This window comes from Pleurodeles waltl, chromosome 9 (assembly GCF_031143425.1).
Source record: "Pleurodeles waltl isolate 20211129_DDA chromosome 9, aPleWal1.hap1.20221129, whole genome shotgun sequence".
Lineage (NCBI taxonomy): Eukaryota > Metazoa > Chordata > Amphibia > Caudata > Salamandridae > Pleurodeles > Pleurodeles waltl.
In genome coordinates, this window is record NC_090448.1 from 708,423,445 (window position 1) to 708,442,283 (window position 18,839).

The window sequence follows — 18,839 nt, forward strand, 5'->3', positions numbered from 1 at the left end:
GGATCCAGAAGAAGAGTGGGAAATGACATGAGGAGGACTGGAAAGTCGACTGTCGAATCAAGAAGAGGGGAGAACCACACCTGGGATTGCCAAAGCAGGATTACTATCACTAGGGTGGCCTGCTGATGTCTGGCCTTAGCCAGAACTCTAGTGATCATGAGAAATGGAGGAAAAGCATAGTTCACTGAAAGAGACCAATCCTGAAGAAAAGCATCTGTAGCTGGAGGATCGGGGAACCAACTGAAAAAAAAGAGATTAAGTGGGAATTTAGGCGGGATGCTGAAAGGACCCTATTTGTGAAGCAAGGCTTGGCTTGGAGTACAGAGGGATGAAGTCTCCAATCGCTTGAATCTCGTAGATGATGGGAGTGTCAATCTGCAATTGAATTGAGACTGCCGAGAAGGTATTCTGCTCGGACTGAAATCTTGTTTAGAAGACAAAATTCCCATAATCGTTTTGCCAATTCCGCTAGAAGCTTTGATCTGGTGCCGATTATATGGTTTATGTAACGGACAGCAGAGACATTGTCCATGCGGTGGAGGATGGAACATTGTACTTTGTCTTTTGCCAGGCTTTTTAGTGCAAAAGAGCCATGCATCTCTAAATGATATATATGCAATTTGGACTCCTCAATGGACTCCGTGCCTCCAGTCAAGATTAGACCACACTGGGTGCCCCAGGCTGTCCGGCTTGCATCGGATTCTAACACAAAAGTTGGGGCTGACGCATAGATAGTCCTGCCGTTCCAGGTATCGAAATGGTCTAGCCACCATTGAAGTTCCAAATGAGATGTTGGGTCGATGTTTATAAAATTGGCGTAAGCAAGACCTTTTCGTAAGTGACAAATCTTTAGGCGTGTAGGGCATCTACTGGTTTCATTACTGTGATAAAGCACCAAGGTGCCGAAGAGAGAACAAAAGGAAGGGAAAAAACGGATAAGTTTGTCCCTGCCACTGAAATTGAAGGATTGGTCTGTGAGAAGGATGTATGGGAATTGTGAGATAAGCATCTTGTAGGTGCAGTTGTACTATTCAGTCATATTGAAGCAAAGTGTCTCTGAGATGTACAGTTGCTTCCATTTTGAAGTGACAGTAGATCACAACCTGATTGAAAAGTCTTAGGTTGATAACCTGTCTCATCTATTTGTTTTTCTTTTGGACTGAAAACAGGGAGTTAAGTAAACCCAGAGAATCTAGGACAGAAATTTGAATTGCCTTTTTTTGTAAAAGAGCTTGAGTTTCTAGTGAAGTTAGATTGGAAATGTCCGAGGAAAATCTTGGAGGAGGAGGAGGAAACATGTTTTGGTAAGGAACTGCTTAGAACTCTATGAGATAACCCTGTATTGTGTTTAAAACCCAAGGGTCTGCAGTTATTGTTTGCTGTTTTGAGAGAGAGAGTGCTGAAGACAGCCAGCTACTGGAGGAGGGCCAAAAGGTTAGACTCAGCTTATTGGTTATATGACTTGAATTTCCGTTGTCCATGACCCCCTAATTTAGGTTTGAACTCTTGTTAAACATAGCTTAAGTTGAAGGAGCCTACAGTTCCCTGGTGACGATAGAGACGGCCGGTAAAGCGACTCCTGCCTAAACCGGCCAGTGCCAAAACACGTTGAGAGAACTTTTTTGAGGGACTGTTGTGCTTTGTCAGTTGATGAAAAGGTAGTTACGTAAGAACTTGGGTCTTTTATAAAAGAGTTGGCAAAGAGAAAACCATCTGCCTTGATGCCAGGATCAAGAGTCACCAAATTTGCAAGTTTTGGGTCCAGCTTTAACAAAAGTCCCTTTCTTCGTTCATGAGTAATATCTGTGTTGGCATTGACAAGTAGGCAAAATGCTCTTCGTATCCACAACGAAAGATCTAAAGGATCAATGTCCATGTTACCCAATCTGGCTGCCTCAGCCATGTCAAAAATGCGAGCTAAAGGGCCCCACTTGATCAAGCAACTTGTCTTGGCAAGTTGACCAAGCTTTATCAACCCCTTTACTAGCGTCCTTGCCAAATTTAGAAAAGAAAATAAGGATTGATTGGTCGATCTTCAGAGTAGAGGTAATATGGGAAGCAAGTGAACGTCTAGGGCATTCTGGCCTCAATTTAGCTCTTCTTTGTTTATCTAATGGAAGGCATAGTCTAGACAAGCTATAGTCACCTCCGTGGGCTGCAGGAAACCATTCCACAGAATTAGGGTGGTGGATGAGAGTAATGTGAGTTCCCTCAGTATCTGGAATGGTTTTAGAAATGAAAGAATCAGAAGGGGAAAGAAATGTAGACTTTTTGGGCGGAAAGAGGACAGGTCATTAGCCCCAAAATTATCAGAGTTATCGTCTAAGTCACCCATGTCATCATCGGTATCAGAACATTTTGAAATACTAATTTGTTTTGGTGCATCCTGAACATTTTTAGATTTATTTTTACATTTAGAATGTATCTTAATATTCCTACCCTTAGTAGGAGGCCTGAGGGGAGCTCCATCCTCAGTCTGGTGTGAGGAAGCCTCACCTGTCGAAAGTCTGTCTTCAGAGATGATGAGAACATGTTTCTTTTTTTATAGGTAAGGATACCATTTTGCGTTTTCGGTTCCCCCCCAGAACGGGCCAGTAAAGATTTTGATGTCATAGTTATGACAGAATCCTCAATATTTTTAGGCAGTTTATCCATGCAGGCTGCAACAGCCTTTTCAACTGAAGTGTAAATAAAATAATTTAAGTATTTTTTTAATACTTCCCATCATCATTATCTTCAACCATTAAGGGTAAACTGTCTGATTCCATTATAAATATATAGCCACATTTTTTCAGGCAGAAATAGGGGTAAAATGTGCAAAAGACTGAAGGAGGCGGAGACAAGGGTCTAAACACTTCCCCAAGACACTCCCCTAAGGCTTGGCACTCTTGCCTCTGATGTTAAAATGTCAAGGAGGGAGGAGTTCATGGCCGCTTCCCCTGGTGACGGAGAGAAAACTCACTCAATGCCTCACGGCAGTAAGGGAAGGGAGGAGTTGTAAACCACTCCCCTTTATGACGCAGTGAAGGAAAAACCAGCATCGGAAGGACAGAGGAGGAGAAAAGCAAGCGAAGCAAGCCACACCGCCTCTGAGAGAAAGAAAAATGCAAACCTAAGATTAGGTAAGCACTTAAGATGGTGGGCGCCTCAACCACCGTAATAGACACAACAGACATAGAGCTCGTGCAGCACGCAACAAGGGCAAAGAGAGTAGTGGCGCAGGTAAACACTCAAATACAATATATGGCACTGTAAGAATATATTACAGCATTATAATAATGTAACAAACTATTTGACATGAATAAGTGAAACCTATTTTGACTGTGAGTGGCAAGAAAAGAGGGCTGTTCGCAGTCATGTATGGACGTTATACTCGAGACAGTTTTATTATATTGGCTGTTACGTTGATTATGTTTTTCTTTCCCTTTGTCTAATCTGTTGCTAAGCCTCCTTGGATTTGTAGTTTTCTTGATTGTTGCTACTAGAATAAACAAGATTAGAGAAGCATAATAGGAGCCTCCGGTCTTGCTATAAAATTTAAATACGAACTCCACATACTCAAATTAAACCGTAGCATATGTTTAAAATTCTTAAATGTTTCGGGACACCAGGACAGGCTCCACAACACTGGGGTCGTCCGAGAAAATCCAGTATGTGTGGTCACCCCAAATGTAATCCAATATTAAATCAGAAGTACAAGTTCTTGAATTCTAAGGGCTGGACTAACTAGTCACTCATAGACTTCGGAAATGTGGTGGCTATGTCTTATGTTTCAGATTGCCTATGACACTGACACTGGTGGGGTTAGGCCTTTGTTACACACATCGCACGTTGCTTAAAAAAAAAGATGCCTGATCTTCAAGCAGTACATCTTTGTAGTGTTACCTGTCTATTACAGAGCATCTTGCGTAAGGGCATCTCTTCCTTCCTTGTCCTTCCCTCCTTTTCTCTGGCAGCCTGCGCCCCGTCCATTTTTGTGACGGTTTGTTCCTTCCCACCCCCGGCCAGTTACATAATGCTTCATTGCTGTGTTGCCAGTTTGTGCAATAGACATATATAGTTATAAAACGCCTCTTCCAACCCTGGCACTCTTTCCCACTTTTGTCCTATTGCAGCCTGACTTGCTTCATGAATACTCCATGCAAGGCTTCTGAAGTCTGAATTATTTGAAATAAATGTTTTTCTCTCCTTTCAGGGACCACCCTGCAGTCATTAAAAGAAGATTTACCAGTGTGCTGACTGTCTCTGCCATTTCGCCACTCTTTGTCTTAGTGTGGAAAGAGCTGACCGGAATTAAGGTAGGAAATCGCAAAAGTGTGAGGGATCTCTAATGTTATTGATGTGCCAAACCTCTCTCTGTGCAGGAACTGTGGTTAAATTGATACTCCATTTTACTTGGTTGAAGATCTGTATAAAGGCTTTTAGTGACGAGTCTCAAACCATCTTACAACAATTTCTGCCCTTTTGCATTTCATGAATTACGTTTCAAATCCTGTTTTTATTATCTTCAGTGTCATTCCACCTTCTTTATTAAGCCCCTAAATATATGCATAGAGAGCTCTTGTGTCCTCCAGACTCAGACTCTCATTACAAGTGGCCTGATAAATTGGTATCCCTGCGCAAACACTCGTTTGTTCTGGGATCACAATTACACGTGTTACAATGTTTATCTCATCCAGTAATTACCATGTAGGATACATATCCCACACACCGTTAAATTTTAGATTTCTAAATTGCCGTAATTTAAAGACGGAACAAGCATTTTCAATGCAATGGGTCTTCCATTTGCTCGAGTTAGAGCTATTAGAGTTATAAACTCCTAACTGGTCTTTTCTTGACACATAAATTGAAAATAAAAGTAAAACAGTTTCACATAAGCGAGTTGATTCAAAGCACGGGATGAGCGTGAAGGAGAGACACAAATAGAAAAAGAAGTTAGCTCGTAGTCATACCTATCAGCAAAAGTGTAATTAGCCATGTAAGAGGGTTGATGTCCAAGGCGGGAACCAAACCGCCTCAAGAAGGAACAAACGTGAAGCATTTAACAATGATAACAAAAGATTTTTGAAGGGCAAGCCCATGAACGAGTGAAAGTAATGGGCGTGAGGTGGATGTTGGTAAAAGCCCAAATAGATAACAACACGTCGGAAAAGTAGCGTTTGTGCGCTGCTAAGCTCGACCTAAAAATTACCATAGATAACAAGATGTGGGTATTTTCTGACAGTAATTATTAAGTGCACACCATGCAACAGGGCACTAGTAATAAGGGCCTCAGTTGCCTATTTAAATCGTTTTAGTATTACCTGGGGAGTTGTGTTCATAAACGTTGCAGGCTCTCATTGCACTGTAGCCAACATGGCACCATGTTAGAGGAATGGTAATGGCACTTGGACATCTAGAAGACCAGGGTAAATGGAGTAGCAGAAAAGATTGGCCTCTGGAATCTTCCAGACTGTTAGCGTGGAACAGTCCTTGAGTGCCAGTTAAGAGAGGTCAATGTTATTTGCACAACACTGAAAGAGTATAAGATGTTTGTCTCCCCATGTGCTATAATCATTGGAAGTAAGTTAGCATTTAATGTCTTGACAGGGGCCTTTTGGTGAGAGAAAAGAAGATTGCGTGCTGTGTGAATAGTTCATTTTTGTGATGTAGATCGCTTTGTCCAGTGAAAATATTGTGTACCATGATGCAGCACCTGTTGAATCTTATTTAAAAAAAAAAAAAAATTGGCAACTCTGTGTGAGTTAGGGAGGTTTATAGAAGGCATCCTCGTGTAATGCCCAATAAACATATCATAGCATACCATAGATTCTGTCATTATTATTCGTAGAGTATCTTCCAGCAGATATCTGAAATGTTTTAATCTGAGATGAGGCTAAATTTGTGTCCATCGTGGGAGTTATGCTTCTTAGCCTGAGGTGCTGCAAATGCAGAAGATGCTACCAGTTTAATGTACATGTAAACAAGGTTGTGCCCACCTACCTCTGTATCAGTTAAGAAGGCATGCACATTTTTAATGTTTAGGAAGCTTTATGTGATGTTCGTATTGGTAGATGGAGCACACATATATAGCCATTATGTCACCTGCAGATATTTCCTATCTAGAGTAGATGAGTCATGTAAGCAGAGCTGGGTGGTTGCAAGTCTCTGGCCTGTTGGCATACGGAGTTGTAGTGCTTGGCCAGTATCTTGTTCAAATGCCCCATGTAAATGCTGCATATGATGTGATGCTACGAAACCCTAAGGGAGTTTCAGGAGTAGAGAGGTCAGGCTGAATTTTCCTTGTTATATTATTGGTATTTGTGCAGCAAACAAAGTTCAATTGGGATGGTATTACAGTATTTTCAGTAGTTTCCAAGTGGTTAAGAGGGTTCTATCACAGTCCTGAGTTGGCACATGCAAATATGCTATCTATAGAATAAATGGGTCTATTCCTGTGTTAGTTGTTTGGTGAATTTTGGATCAAAATTCTTGGTGTTAGATGGGTGAGGTGAGGAGCTGTTACACATCACATCTGCTTCTTCTGGGATGGGAAGCATGGTAGCAACTGGTGGTACTAATTCATAGTTGCAACATGTTTTCTTCCAAAATGTACTATTTGATGTGTATGTACCATGCTGTTAACAATGTGTGCTATTGTAAGCACGGTGATACTCAACTGTTTTGCATATTTATACTGTGCTGGATGCCTGTGCAGTGGACTGTGTACCAGGTCCTGTTGAGACTTTGTGAGACTTGCCCATGAACAGAATGGTTCTGGACAAATACCAGTTGAGCTGGTGACCACACAATCAAGCAAGAGAGTCAAGCAATTGGGAACTGGAGCAGTGTACACGTATAAACAAAATTAAGGCTGTTAAGGAGAAATCATGTAGCAGAGGAAGGAGAAAAGGTAAAGTGAGGAGGCCAAGTGCATTGGGAGAATGGGTAAAGATAGGAACTAGAGAGCATTGGGTCCATTGGTATAATTTGCAGTATTATGAAAATAGAGAGATTTAACTGGTACACAGTAGTGTGGCACACCACACCCACATCCAGTCGTATAAGCTGTAGCCATTTTGTTTTGTTCTTAATACAGGGACTGTCATCAGAAGCTACACTAGCACACGTTTTCTTCAGGACTACAGAGACCGCAACCTTTTGCCAGCTAGGAGGTGGGGGAGCTGTTTGGTGCCAGGCAGGTGTATAAATCAGAGCCTGCCGCCTACAGGTCGGGACGCTTTTTCCTCGGTCTCCAGCACTGCAGCGACCACAATCATTTGCCAGACAGGGGACAGGGGACAGGGGAGCGGTTTGGCGAGGGGAATATTTAAAAAATAGAGCCTGCAGCACGGGATGTACGTGGGACGCTCCCAAGTGCATGCCCGGGTGATGACCGGGCCAAGAGCAGGCCGTCTTTTGTCCGCCATCGCTTGGAAGAGGCTGGGCTGGGCCGGGCCACCCCTTCGTTTGTTACTTTTGTGGATTAACTGCTTCCGATCATGGGAAAGAAAAGAACTTTGAGTAACTCTGCAACTGAAGCCAAGGGGACAGCTATAGACTCCACTCTAGCGTGCGCAGTGGGGATAATTGCTAAAGAAGTCGCTCTGACAGAAAGTAGGCTGTTCTTCCTCTGTGGAGAATCATTTGGAAGCTATTGAGTATTGTGTTGCTGCAGACAGGGAACATATGTGTTTATATGGAAAAGAACAATTCTCTAGTGGTACAGTGCCTGTGCACAGTGTTACCTCTTCACCAAATAAACTGCTGGTCAAAAAGAAAAGAGGGGAGAACCATGGGGAGGGTGACTGGCGCCAAACGAGGAGTTAGCTCTAAATGCAGTACTATGAGTATGCTGTGTTCTTTGAACAACCTATGTGCCTGATTCGAAGTACTACTAAAAGTGCAGCTTAAGCCACATTTACATTGATTGGATGTAACTGAATCTAGCATGGTGCAACTTATTTTGTGTTATTATTCTAGTGGTTTTCAAAATGCACCGGAAGGCTGTTTCCTCTTTACGCACTAAGCAAGTGAACACCGTTAATTTCATTTCCACGGGCCCATCCCTTATGCCGCCACATGTTCCCTAAGTGTCCACTACCCCTTTGGTTTTCCCAGCTAATGTTCAAACTTTTACTTACTTGGCACACTGCTAGTAATGTCTGGGTATTTTGAGCTTCCTCCCTTCTGTAAACCTATATGTTTTAGTCCTTGTCAATTTCCCCAGCCTCAGACTAGTTCAAGATGATTTCAGTGATCAATTGATATGTAAGGTGATTCACTGGTTATGTAAGCATATGGGTTAAGCACCAAGCACAGCAAGCAAATTCTTATGGCCAGAAGGGTGTATTTGGTTGGACCGTCCCCTAAAGCCTTTTCTGGTGATTGTATTGTTGTTAACTTCAGATACCCTAACATAGTGCACAGTCTTTCAGCTACGTCCATTTCTTTTTTCAGAACATTCACATATTCATCGCTTTCTGCTAGGATATTTTTTTATAAGCCTTCTCATGTTGCATATCCTTTCAGTCCTGCTTATTTCCTCCCACCAGGATTAAGATTGTATACGATTCAACCCATGCCTATCGCCAGTACTTTGCAATTTTTTAACAGGTTTGAGGCATTGGAAGGCTTATCATGGATTGATTGTGTCTCAGTTCTGCCTGATATTTTGTGTCCTCCTGGTGTAATTGGGCTGGTTGATGATTGATGAAGATGGTATCTGATCTTATGACCACGAAGAATGTTCCTGTACTTAGTTTTCTCTCATGGAATGTTGCAAGGATCCATAGTAAGTTGGCACAGCCAGACTGGGTTTTGCTGACCGGAAAGTATGAATTTTACATTATTATTTATAACAATGATTTCTTAAGCATTGTAAGTAGGAATTTCTTCGTTTTTTACGCTATTTGATATACTTGTGACTGTGCATAAATCTTCTTCGTCAGAATGTAATATCATGATATGCAGTGATTTTAACTGTAAATTTACTTTTTTCACTAATGATTTAGGCACCCCATAAATTGGTTTGATGCTTTTTTCATGCAGGGTTCCTCCAATCGCAGGGGTATTGAGTTAGGCCACGATGTTCTGGCTCATTACCTTCTTAATATTCTTGAGACTGAATATGACAATGAGCGAAGGATTCAGACTTTCCACGGACGAGGGTGTGCCTCTGTAGCAGATGATATATTTATGACCCATGGGATGGTTCAGTGTTTGGTGAAGAGTGACACATTAGATGTTAGATTTTGGGATTTTAATCCCCTGGTAGCCATGTTCACTCTGCCACTGGGTTTTGAAAAGGTGGTAGAGGATCATTTTATTCAGCTGTTGCCTCAACATAATGGGCTTAAATTAATCTGTCATTTGCCAAATCCTGAAACCTTTTTGGATTGTCTCATAAAAACTAATTTAGCCATTTTTTTTGGCTGGCTTGCAAGATACTGACCTGGGAGGTAATTTACAATATCTGTACTTAAGCCAGCACGCAGACCTGTTTCAGAAACCCAATGCTGGTTTTTGCTCTTGTGCAAATAGGAACCTGCGAAGGGCCTTGACCACCACACACAGAAACCCCATTGAAGTTTTGAAGTCATGTAAAATTTACAAAGAGGCTGTGCTAAAAAAAGAATATTGAAATTCGAAGGGTTAACTGGTACTATTTATCAGTGGATGCCACTTTTAAAAACCTGTTATGTTTTAGAGAGAGGTTTGTGCGCTTAGAGGACAAAGATTTCCGGTTTCTATTATGTGTAGTCATATCACTGGTTATTTTTGGGTGGAACACTTTAGCAACAATTAATGCCAAGTTCCTGATGGCAGTCCCACCATTGATCTTACCAGTAACAGCAATATATTTGATAGACTGCATTTTACTGTAAAATAACTTACTATTACCTACATTTTCCTAATGAAACTTCTTTTCCGGATGGGGTACCCATTGACATTTTAAAAGTAGAGTTGATTTTTAAGCTCCTCTATTGGTCAGTGTATTTACTAACCTAGATAAACCTGAATTTTTTCCTTCGTGGTCTTGGTCTATATTTGTCCTTTTTTTTTTTTTAAAAAGGGAGTTCCCAGATGTTAGAGATACATCCCTCTAATTGATTTAACTGTTACGATTTTCAGGAGTATTGTGTTTAACATATTAAGGGAATCGGTGCATAACAACATGTTACCCCATTGTTGATTGGGGTTCAGAGAGAGGCTTGGTACAGAGGCACATGGTCTAAATTTGCACCTGCTTATAGGTAAATATACTATAGCTAGTCACTGTCCATTGTACTTTGCCTTCATGGATTTGCCCTTCGCCTTTGACAAGGTTAATCAAGCCAAGTTATGGTTGGTTTTACTAGAGATGGGGCTTGATCCAACTCTAGTTCATTTTCTGTCCGCTTTTCATGAGAATCTGTCAGCTGGGGTCAGATTTGGGCCCATGGGCGAACTCTATCACCCAATTACTTTGTACCGTTATGTTAGGCAAGGGTGTGATCAAGCGCCTCTTCTGTTTATTTTATACATTAATAAACTCAATTATTTTTTTTAAAGTTTTTACTCGAGATGGCTCCTGTGGCAACTTGGTTCCTATACCTGGACTTATAAGCACAAAACGCTGTACTCTTTGCTCGAATTCCAAATGCTTTGCGTTGTTTGGTCAGAGCCTTTTCTGAATGTGTGTCAGAGATTAATCTGTCAACAATTTTTTTCAAATCACCCACTTTGGCTTGCAGCCCCAAACACTCATTGTTACATGCCCTCTCCATCAACGGGAACAGATTATAGAGTGTTGCCAGTTTTCCTAATTTAAGGCTTGTGTTTGAATTTAGCGACTACTGGGTTGGTAATAGTAAGTACCACGTTGCTAAGTTTTCTCAAGTTGCGAGCTCACTTTTAAATATTTTCTAGGCTGTTGGGGTAAGCCCTTCCCTTCCTTTTAGAGATATATAACCAACAATGTGTTCCGACTGCTAGCTTTGGAAATGGGATTTGGTGCATGCAGATTGTCGTGCTTTGGACATAGAGGAGAATAGATTTTGCAGGTGCTTTCTTTCCCTTTCCCATTATTCATCTCACTATTTTTTGTCATGAAGAACTTGCTTTGTTGCACCTTGAGGACAATGTTAAGTTGGGGCCCTTTTGGTATGGCTGTCAGTGGAGAATAACCCTTCGGCTACTTTGAGTCAGTCTATCATTGATGATAAAGCAATATGACCACGGCACACAGGAATGTACAATCCAATTTCGTATTGAGGATAAGTATCCCCGGTAGTGTAACACGTGTTTCGTCACTCAGGTGACTTCATCAAGGCTGCAAAACAGTAATCAATGCAAACTTGTATGTAAAAGTACCCATAGTCGAGTAGGCCTAATCTGTGTCTAAATTGGATTAGTGCCCGTGTTGTGCTAAAGACAAGTGATTGAAACGTGCACATCCATGTGAGTAAAGAAAAGGTGGGCATGGCAACCGGAAATGGTAAGTGGGAACCCTAGTTAGTCGTGTAAAGGAGAGAGAAAATTGAGAAGGAGAAAGAATAAAAGAAAAGAGAAAGGACACCTCGTCGTGGGCGCGTGATAGGGTGTAAAAATTCGAAAATCCATATTCTACGTGTCACACACGTGAAAAAAATATATAGAATATTGTGCTCCATTGAGTCAAAGCCGGGCCTACCTATAGGGTGAGGCACAAAATATTAGAGAATAAGTATAGAAAAAGAAAGATTGTACATTAAAGGAGTAGTCAAAATAGGACTCATGGTAAAGACAGAGTAGAACATGTAGAGAGAGCAAGAAAAGGGAGCGCAAAAGAAGAGAGGGTTTAGAATTGGAGTCATACCTGGGCCGTCCGGCCAAGGGAATGAGATTTGAAGAAAACCAATGGTAAGGTAAGTGGGCCTTATGTAGTAGGTAGAAATCTGAAGGAAAATGGTATTGAACCAAAGAGGAATAAATGGCCAACCATAACAGGTCAGAGTAATCAGAGAAAATTGTTTCGTTAGGTTGCAGGCTTAAGATATGTAAGTCACAGATTAATATTACCTTGTGGTATGGAATGTGTGTAGGAGGAAATACCTCACGGCAAACGGTATGAAGGATTCCGGTGGTGCCGGGTGAAGTTGTGAGGCCCTGATAAGCCCTGGGTCAAGCCCTGCGTGGGTAAAAATCTTAAATTAGGAAGATGTATTGAAGTAGTCAGGCGGAAATAAGCTGTGAAGAATGTGTACAGGGAAACTCCTAAAATTACGAGGGCAACCTGCTTATATTGATGTAGTATGCGTATAAGCGGGGAACAGTAGGTAAAACTGCAGTCCGGAAAGGAAGGCAGTCCCAAACCGAAATGCCTGGTCAAACCATTCCTATACACATCTAATCGTATTGGATATGTAACAGCTAGCGTATCTGGCTCTAAGTTCAATCAGCGTCATATGGCCTTACTAAGTGTAAGGTAATCCAAACGAATGATGCCTGAATAGGTACAAGAGGTTAAGGGAATATGCAACGCATTCGCCTGTTTGGCAAGGTGCATGGCGCTACTTCTTACAACCAAAAGGCAAGCGCCTTGTTGCGTATATATTGACAAGAGTCAATATATACACGATGTAACAAGAGTGTCTAGACGACCAGCTGTGTATTGAAATTGATAGCTCTCTACAGAGTTAGTCTAAGCTCACTGGCAAGGACAGCACGCTCCCTTAATGGGAGACTATAGTTTACTTCTAAGAGAGTGTGGATACGAGTACTAGAAACGTAAACGTCTCGTGAGTGGGCATCTTGGGATTAAAACGAGTCCAAACACGTACCTGCGTGTATCGTGGAGCACTGGAGCAGTCCGTCAGGAGCGCGTCTAAGGGTCCCAACGCCCGCGCTCATTGAATTAAGTAGACCGTCCACAGAAAACATAGAAGAGTGGACTAGTCTGGTTACGGGGACGTCTGTGAACGTACCTTGGGGAAAAGGGAAACGTGGCGGCCATCTTGGGATGGCAAGAAATGCTTACAATAATGAGTGAAAGTAGATGGTAATAGGGACAGGTAGTAAACAAAGTGGCGCAGAGAACATGGAAACACAGAGACCCAACAGGGAAATAATCCTGTTTTGTTGAGACTTAATGGCAGCCCTCATGGACATACACAGTGAGTATAGTGAAAACACAAAGTTGAGATGAACATGCTGGTGAGTCAGAGAAGTACTACATAAATAAAATAAATGTCATGTCTCAATAGCATCAAAGGGGCAGTAGTATATCTCAAGAAAATGACAGGGTAGGTTAAAACAGCACCTTGAACGCATGGTATAGTGGGAGCTTTTTGCTGGACACAAACATAAAGTGAAGTGTTAAGCGTACAGAAATGATGCATAGTCATAAAATAACATAGTGGATTAGTAACTAGATAAATTGAACCGCGGAATATACAATAGGGATCTGGTCCAGGCTAATGAATAATTATACAGAGTTAGTAGTAATTGATATTACAAGCACATGCATGAACACACTACAAAGCGATACAATTAAAGGATGTTGTAATAGTCAAAGACCACGTAGGTGTTGTCACAGTTTAAGTGAGAAAAAAATGTAGTTCGCGATCAGTGTTAAGTCCTTGTTCAACTGCGCGAAGTTTCAGAATCCATTTTGCCTCACATTTGGGAAGGTCTCTGGTTCTGTCACCCCATCTTGGTGAACTAGATACCTGAGCAATCCCATGAAACCTAATGTTGATAAGATCTCTTTCACCATGTAGGGTGTTGAAGTGTACAGCAAGTGGATATGTTGTGTTGAAATTCCTGATGGCTCTCACGTGTTCCTGGATGCGTTCTTTGAGTGGACGTATTGTGCTACCGACGTAAATCAAGCCACATACACAGATGACACAATAGACTGTAAATTTTGTGTTACAATTCATAAAGTCTCTAATGTGGTAGATAATCTTGGTGTTGTAGGTGAAGGATGTAGTTTTGTCGAGAGCCAGTTGGCATGATATACAGCAGCCACATTTGAAAAAGCCTTTGGGTTTTTCTGGAATCTAAGATGGTGGATGTGTCTGTGTGTGAGGGGCAAGAAAACTAGGGCACAGAATGTTTCTAAGGGTATGTCCCCTGCTGTGTGTCATGGTTGGTAATCTGTTAATGTAATCTTTCAGACATGAGTCCAACAGTAGCAAGTGCCAGTGTCTTTTGAGAATGCGAAGCACCGTTTTGCTGGCAGGACTGTATTGAGTGATGAAGGAGACAGGTCGCTTTTTGGATCCATTGTTAGGAGGCTTTTGGGGGCCTCTAATGAGTAGAGAATGTTGATCTTTGGAGGATATGCGTTTGCTGGCCGCCGATATGAGTTTGTTCGTGTAACCCCGTGCTTGGAAGCGGTGTGTCAGATTGTTAAGTTCTTGCTCAAAGATGTCAGTGATGGTGCAGTTGCGTCGAACCCTAACCATCTCTCCGTAGGGAATGGCTCTGATTTGTGTAAGGGGATGAGCGCTCTGCGCATGTAGAATGGAATTGCAGGCTGTCGGTTTTCTGTACAGTCTGGACGGGGTTCTTGTTGTCATTAATGTACAGAAGAAGGTCTAAGAACTCAATTTGGGCACAGTCCACCTTGTGGGTGAATGTTAAATTGAACTTATTTTTGTTAAGGTGGTGTATGAGTGTGTTGAGTTCGGAAATGTTGCCTGTCCAAATTGCTAGAATATCATCAATGTACCTCCCCCAGTACAGAATGTGTTGGGTGATGTGTGTTGGGCAGTTGGACCATAGGTGTATCTTCTCCAATTGTCCCATGTAGAGATTTGCATATGAGGGAGAAAATTTGGCTCCCATTGCCACCCCCTGGCATTGCCGATACCAGTTCCCATTGTGTATGAATACGTTGTTTTCGAGTACCAGACGTGTGAGATCAAGAAGCATAAGCGTGTGCTCGTAAAGGGTGGCATCCCGAACATTGAGAGTCGCCGAGAGCATCTCTAGGCCCATCTCAAGAGGAATCGAGGTGTAAAGAGAGCTAACATCAAAGCTGACAAACATACATTCATCCGTCCACTCAATGTCTTCAAGTTGACACAATAAATCCCTGGTGTCCTGAATATATGAGGTTAGGTTACGTACCATGGGTTGGAGGAAAGAATTGATGTATTCAGAGATGTGCTCTGTTGGTGAGCCAGTGCCCGAAATGATGGGTCTCCCTGGTGGAAAGCTCCCTGCTTTGTGTACCTTAGGTAAAATGTAAATACAAGGTGCCCGGGGTGCCACAACATACAAATATCTGTATTCCAAATCAGACAAAAGACAAAGATTTTTCCAATAAGTCAATTTGTTTTCAGTTAAGATGGTGATGCCAGGGAGAGGGTTGGTCTGAATCAAAGTGTATCGTCAAGTTGCCTATTGATTTCCAATAAGTAATCAGATCTGTTCATGACAACGACGTTGCCCCCTTTGTCCGCCTCTTTGATAACTAAGTCTGTGCATTTTGAAAGTCTCTGTAAGGCCAGAAGTTCTTTCTGGTTAAGATTATTGTTGAGTCTGTGTGTACGAGTCCTAGATTTATCCTCAAGATGGAATAGTTCAGTGCTGACTGCTTTGTAAAAGACATCAATGTAGTTGTCAGGAGGTAATGTTGGGACAAAAGTAGATTTAGATTTGAGCCCCCTGTCAAGGTCTAAGTTGGATGGAATGTTAAGCTGGACTAGTAATTCATCAAGACAGGGGAGAGACGAAGAGGTATTGTCAAGTGAGAGAACTGTGTGGCTGTCCTGCAGATCCTTAATGGATTTGTTGCAAGCCGGTGTTGGACTATGGGAAACCCTGCTACTGTGAGTTCTGTTGTGAAAGAACTTTTTGAGTTTAAGATTGTGTACAAATTTGAAAAGGTCTATGTGTATGTTGGTATAGTTGGGTTTGGAAATAGGACAGAAGACCAGACCTTTTTTCAAAACCTTTATTTCATGAATCGACAAATCAGAACTGGATAGGTTAATGACCTGTACAGAGTCCTCTGTTACAGTTAATGAGTCCTGGTGTGGGTTACTGGTCAAGTCCTTTGAGTTCTCGAGGTGGAGCGAGTTGTCATGCCCTCCCTTGTGTTTGTTGTTGTGTTTCCTCCCCCCCCCCCCCTTGCGGGTGGGTTTGTGTTTGAACCTGATCTGTTGAAATTCTGACGTACCCCCTTCCTGTATCGGCCTAGTTCCTCTAAAAAAGAACTCGGTTGGTGAGGGGCATTTGAAAGAACTGTATTACCAGAGGACCCATCCATGGGTGTGTCCACACAGTCACTAGAAAGGTTGGAAACATCAGATAAGCTACCGGAAATTGATCCAGCCGGAGTAACGTTTTTAGTTGGTTTATTGTTAGTGTCTTTGTTGACCTGATCAAATCTGCGTACAAAGGTGTATATCCTCCCATTGCTGTAGTTGTTCTCATCTCTGATAAGTTTTCTCATTTTTTTATCCTTCACATATAGTTGATATCCATTTAGTATCTCTCTCATAATGGCATAGTTCTTATCAGTTGCTTCAGTGAGGTTGAGATTTTTTATCTCCTCCTCCAGAGAAGCAATATCAAGAAGTAATTTATTGCGTTTCCTGTCCGCATGTTTATTAAGTATATTAATCATGCTGAACGAGGTAGAGGAAATTAGGTGTTCCCACTCCCCAAGTAGATCCGGATCAAGATCTTCAAAAGAGGGAAATATTATGACTCGTAGTCCTCTGGGGATTTGTTTAAGTTCTAAATATCTTTTAAGAGTTGTGATGCCCCACCAGCGTGCTAGCTCTTGTTTTCTTAATCTTTCTAATTTAATGAATTTATGTCTCAGTCCTTCTTTAGGTGGTGTGGGATTTGCTGTATATGAAGCTAACGGTTTTTTAGAAAAAAGTTCTGCAGCTAAGGTATCCCGGTTGTCATCGAATTAGGCCATGCCTAGGTACCTGGAAGGAAATGGATCACAACAGCAAAGAATGTTTCAATTAGTGTTGAAGTTGATGATTGTTTGGGATGTGAGCATGGCCTGAATATTCCCTGGCTCAAACATGTTCAGCTGAATTTTTCTGATTTAGGTAGATCACCTTTGTTTGACAATCAATCTAGTATATGAAAAGGCAACATATTGTCAAATGATTATTTTTGGAAAGGAAGCTCTGGGACTGAGTAAGCCACTTGTTCAGCAGTATGTCATTTCAAAAATTAATGTCCGCTTGGGACCTTATTCGACACGAGTATACAATAGTTGGGGAAGGGCTCTGTTATTGAGTTTTAATGTTATTTACTTTGTTTTGCTTTGGAATATTATGATGCCTTAGATGGGGTAAAATGTATTTGTGACTGCACCCCTGCTCAATCTCTGCCATATTTTACTATAGTTTGTAAGTTTTCATAGCGTTTTTAGATCACGTTTTCTATTACTGCTCCCAAGATGCATAAATTAAGCAATGTAGAGTTGCCCTTCGTTATTTACAATGGCCAAATGAGGGTGTGTGCTTCAGAATGGGGAGCTTTCGCAAACCAGATGAATTTTATTGAAAATTTATGAATTTATAGCTGTGTATATTTGATATTTATTTTTATGTATACTGTTATGATTTTCACTGACATTCGAATACAGAACTTTGATGATAAATATGACAAGTTTTGACAATGTGAAGTAGCGAAGAGCCTAATTTACACAGTAAAGTGGTTTATTTGATTTATACGTTAAACTTATGAGCCTGCCTTTTCAATAGATTTCCATCCTGCTCTGTATTTTTCAGTTTTCTTATTTTTTGTGTTCTGTGTAGCACTAAAGTGTATCTTTGCTTGTACTTCAGACTTTTTCTGTAGATCTTTTCTGTTCACTGGGTCACATCTTTGACAATTCATGTGTTTAATAATATTTCACGGTTAGTGGAAAGTAGTACTAGTAGAGTTTGTTTTATATACACATGGGACTGTGGTCGCACTCCAGCATATCAAGATCAGCATGCTCACAGAATGTTTTTGCAGTGAGTCTGGGCATTAGTGGGCGCCTCAAGCCACTTTACCCTTTGAACCATGTCTATCGTCAGTTCCTAGTTTATACATTTTCCCTTTGTATTGAGAAAGTAAAAAAGAAAGCAGCATGCAACACAACCATGATAATATGCATCAGTTAATATATTATTGTATTCTTTTAAAATGGATGATGTACTTTATCCTATAATTTTCCTTTTTATGTTTTCCCTGCACAGTGCTTGCGCTGTGCTTGTGAAATCTATTCTATTTAATATAAATCTTAAAAAGGGATTACGTCCTGCCCCCCCTTGCTTTCCTTGCTTTTCATTGGTTCCTGTGCTTGCCACTTACTTTTCCTCTTTTTTCTATTGGCTGTTGTACTATTTCCTGCATTTACCAATGCTTGTTCCTAGTGTGATTGTTGTTACCAGTTTCCTGAGGCCCTATTACTGTGTTCATCCACTTTGATTTCATTGCATGCACTGACAGTGAAGGAGTAAGTAATGGAACTAGGAATTTTTTGTTTTTAAAGCACTAACTTACATTTACAGCTGCTGAATTTACAGTAATTACTTTTGCTTCAACGCTTTCTCCTGTCCACCCCTCACTCCCCAGGCCAAATTCCACCAAACACCTCCAGTTTCTTCCCGCGTCACATGCAGGGGTTATCCCCATCCATCCCCTGAAGAGTGACTCCTGAAATGTGAGCCGGGGCTGAGACCATATACTTCCAGGTATAGAGGGGACTTCCTATTAACATTCAGCCTTCATTCCAGTGCCGTGCTGCAAGGGGCTTGGAAGAGCCTGCCTGAGTCTGCCAGGGAGCCTGAGAGGCGGCATGAAGTTTGTGCCTGGGCATCCGAGCCCAAAGTGTGGCAGTGGGGGTACCATGCAATACATGAGCA

At 41.5% G+C, this 18,839-nt stretch overlaps 1 protein-coding gene across 2 annotated transcripts in view; it reads left to right on the forward strand.

The window, feature by feature from the left end:
* The window catches only part of RCE1 (Ras converting CAAX endopeptidase 1), a 252,205-nt gene that overhangs the window by 37,045 nt on the left and 196,321 nt on the right, over window positions 1–18,839 (forward strand). For both annotated transcript variants that reach the window (XM_069207817.1, XM_069207818.1), the window contains exon 2: window positions 4,196–4,298. In XM_069207817.1, the coding sequence (XP_069063918.1) occupies window positions 4,196–4,298 (103 nt within the window). The remainder of the gene's footprint in view (window positions 1–4,195; window positions 4,299–18,839) is intronic.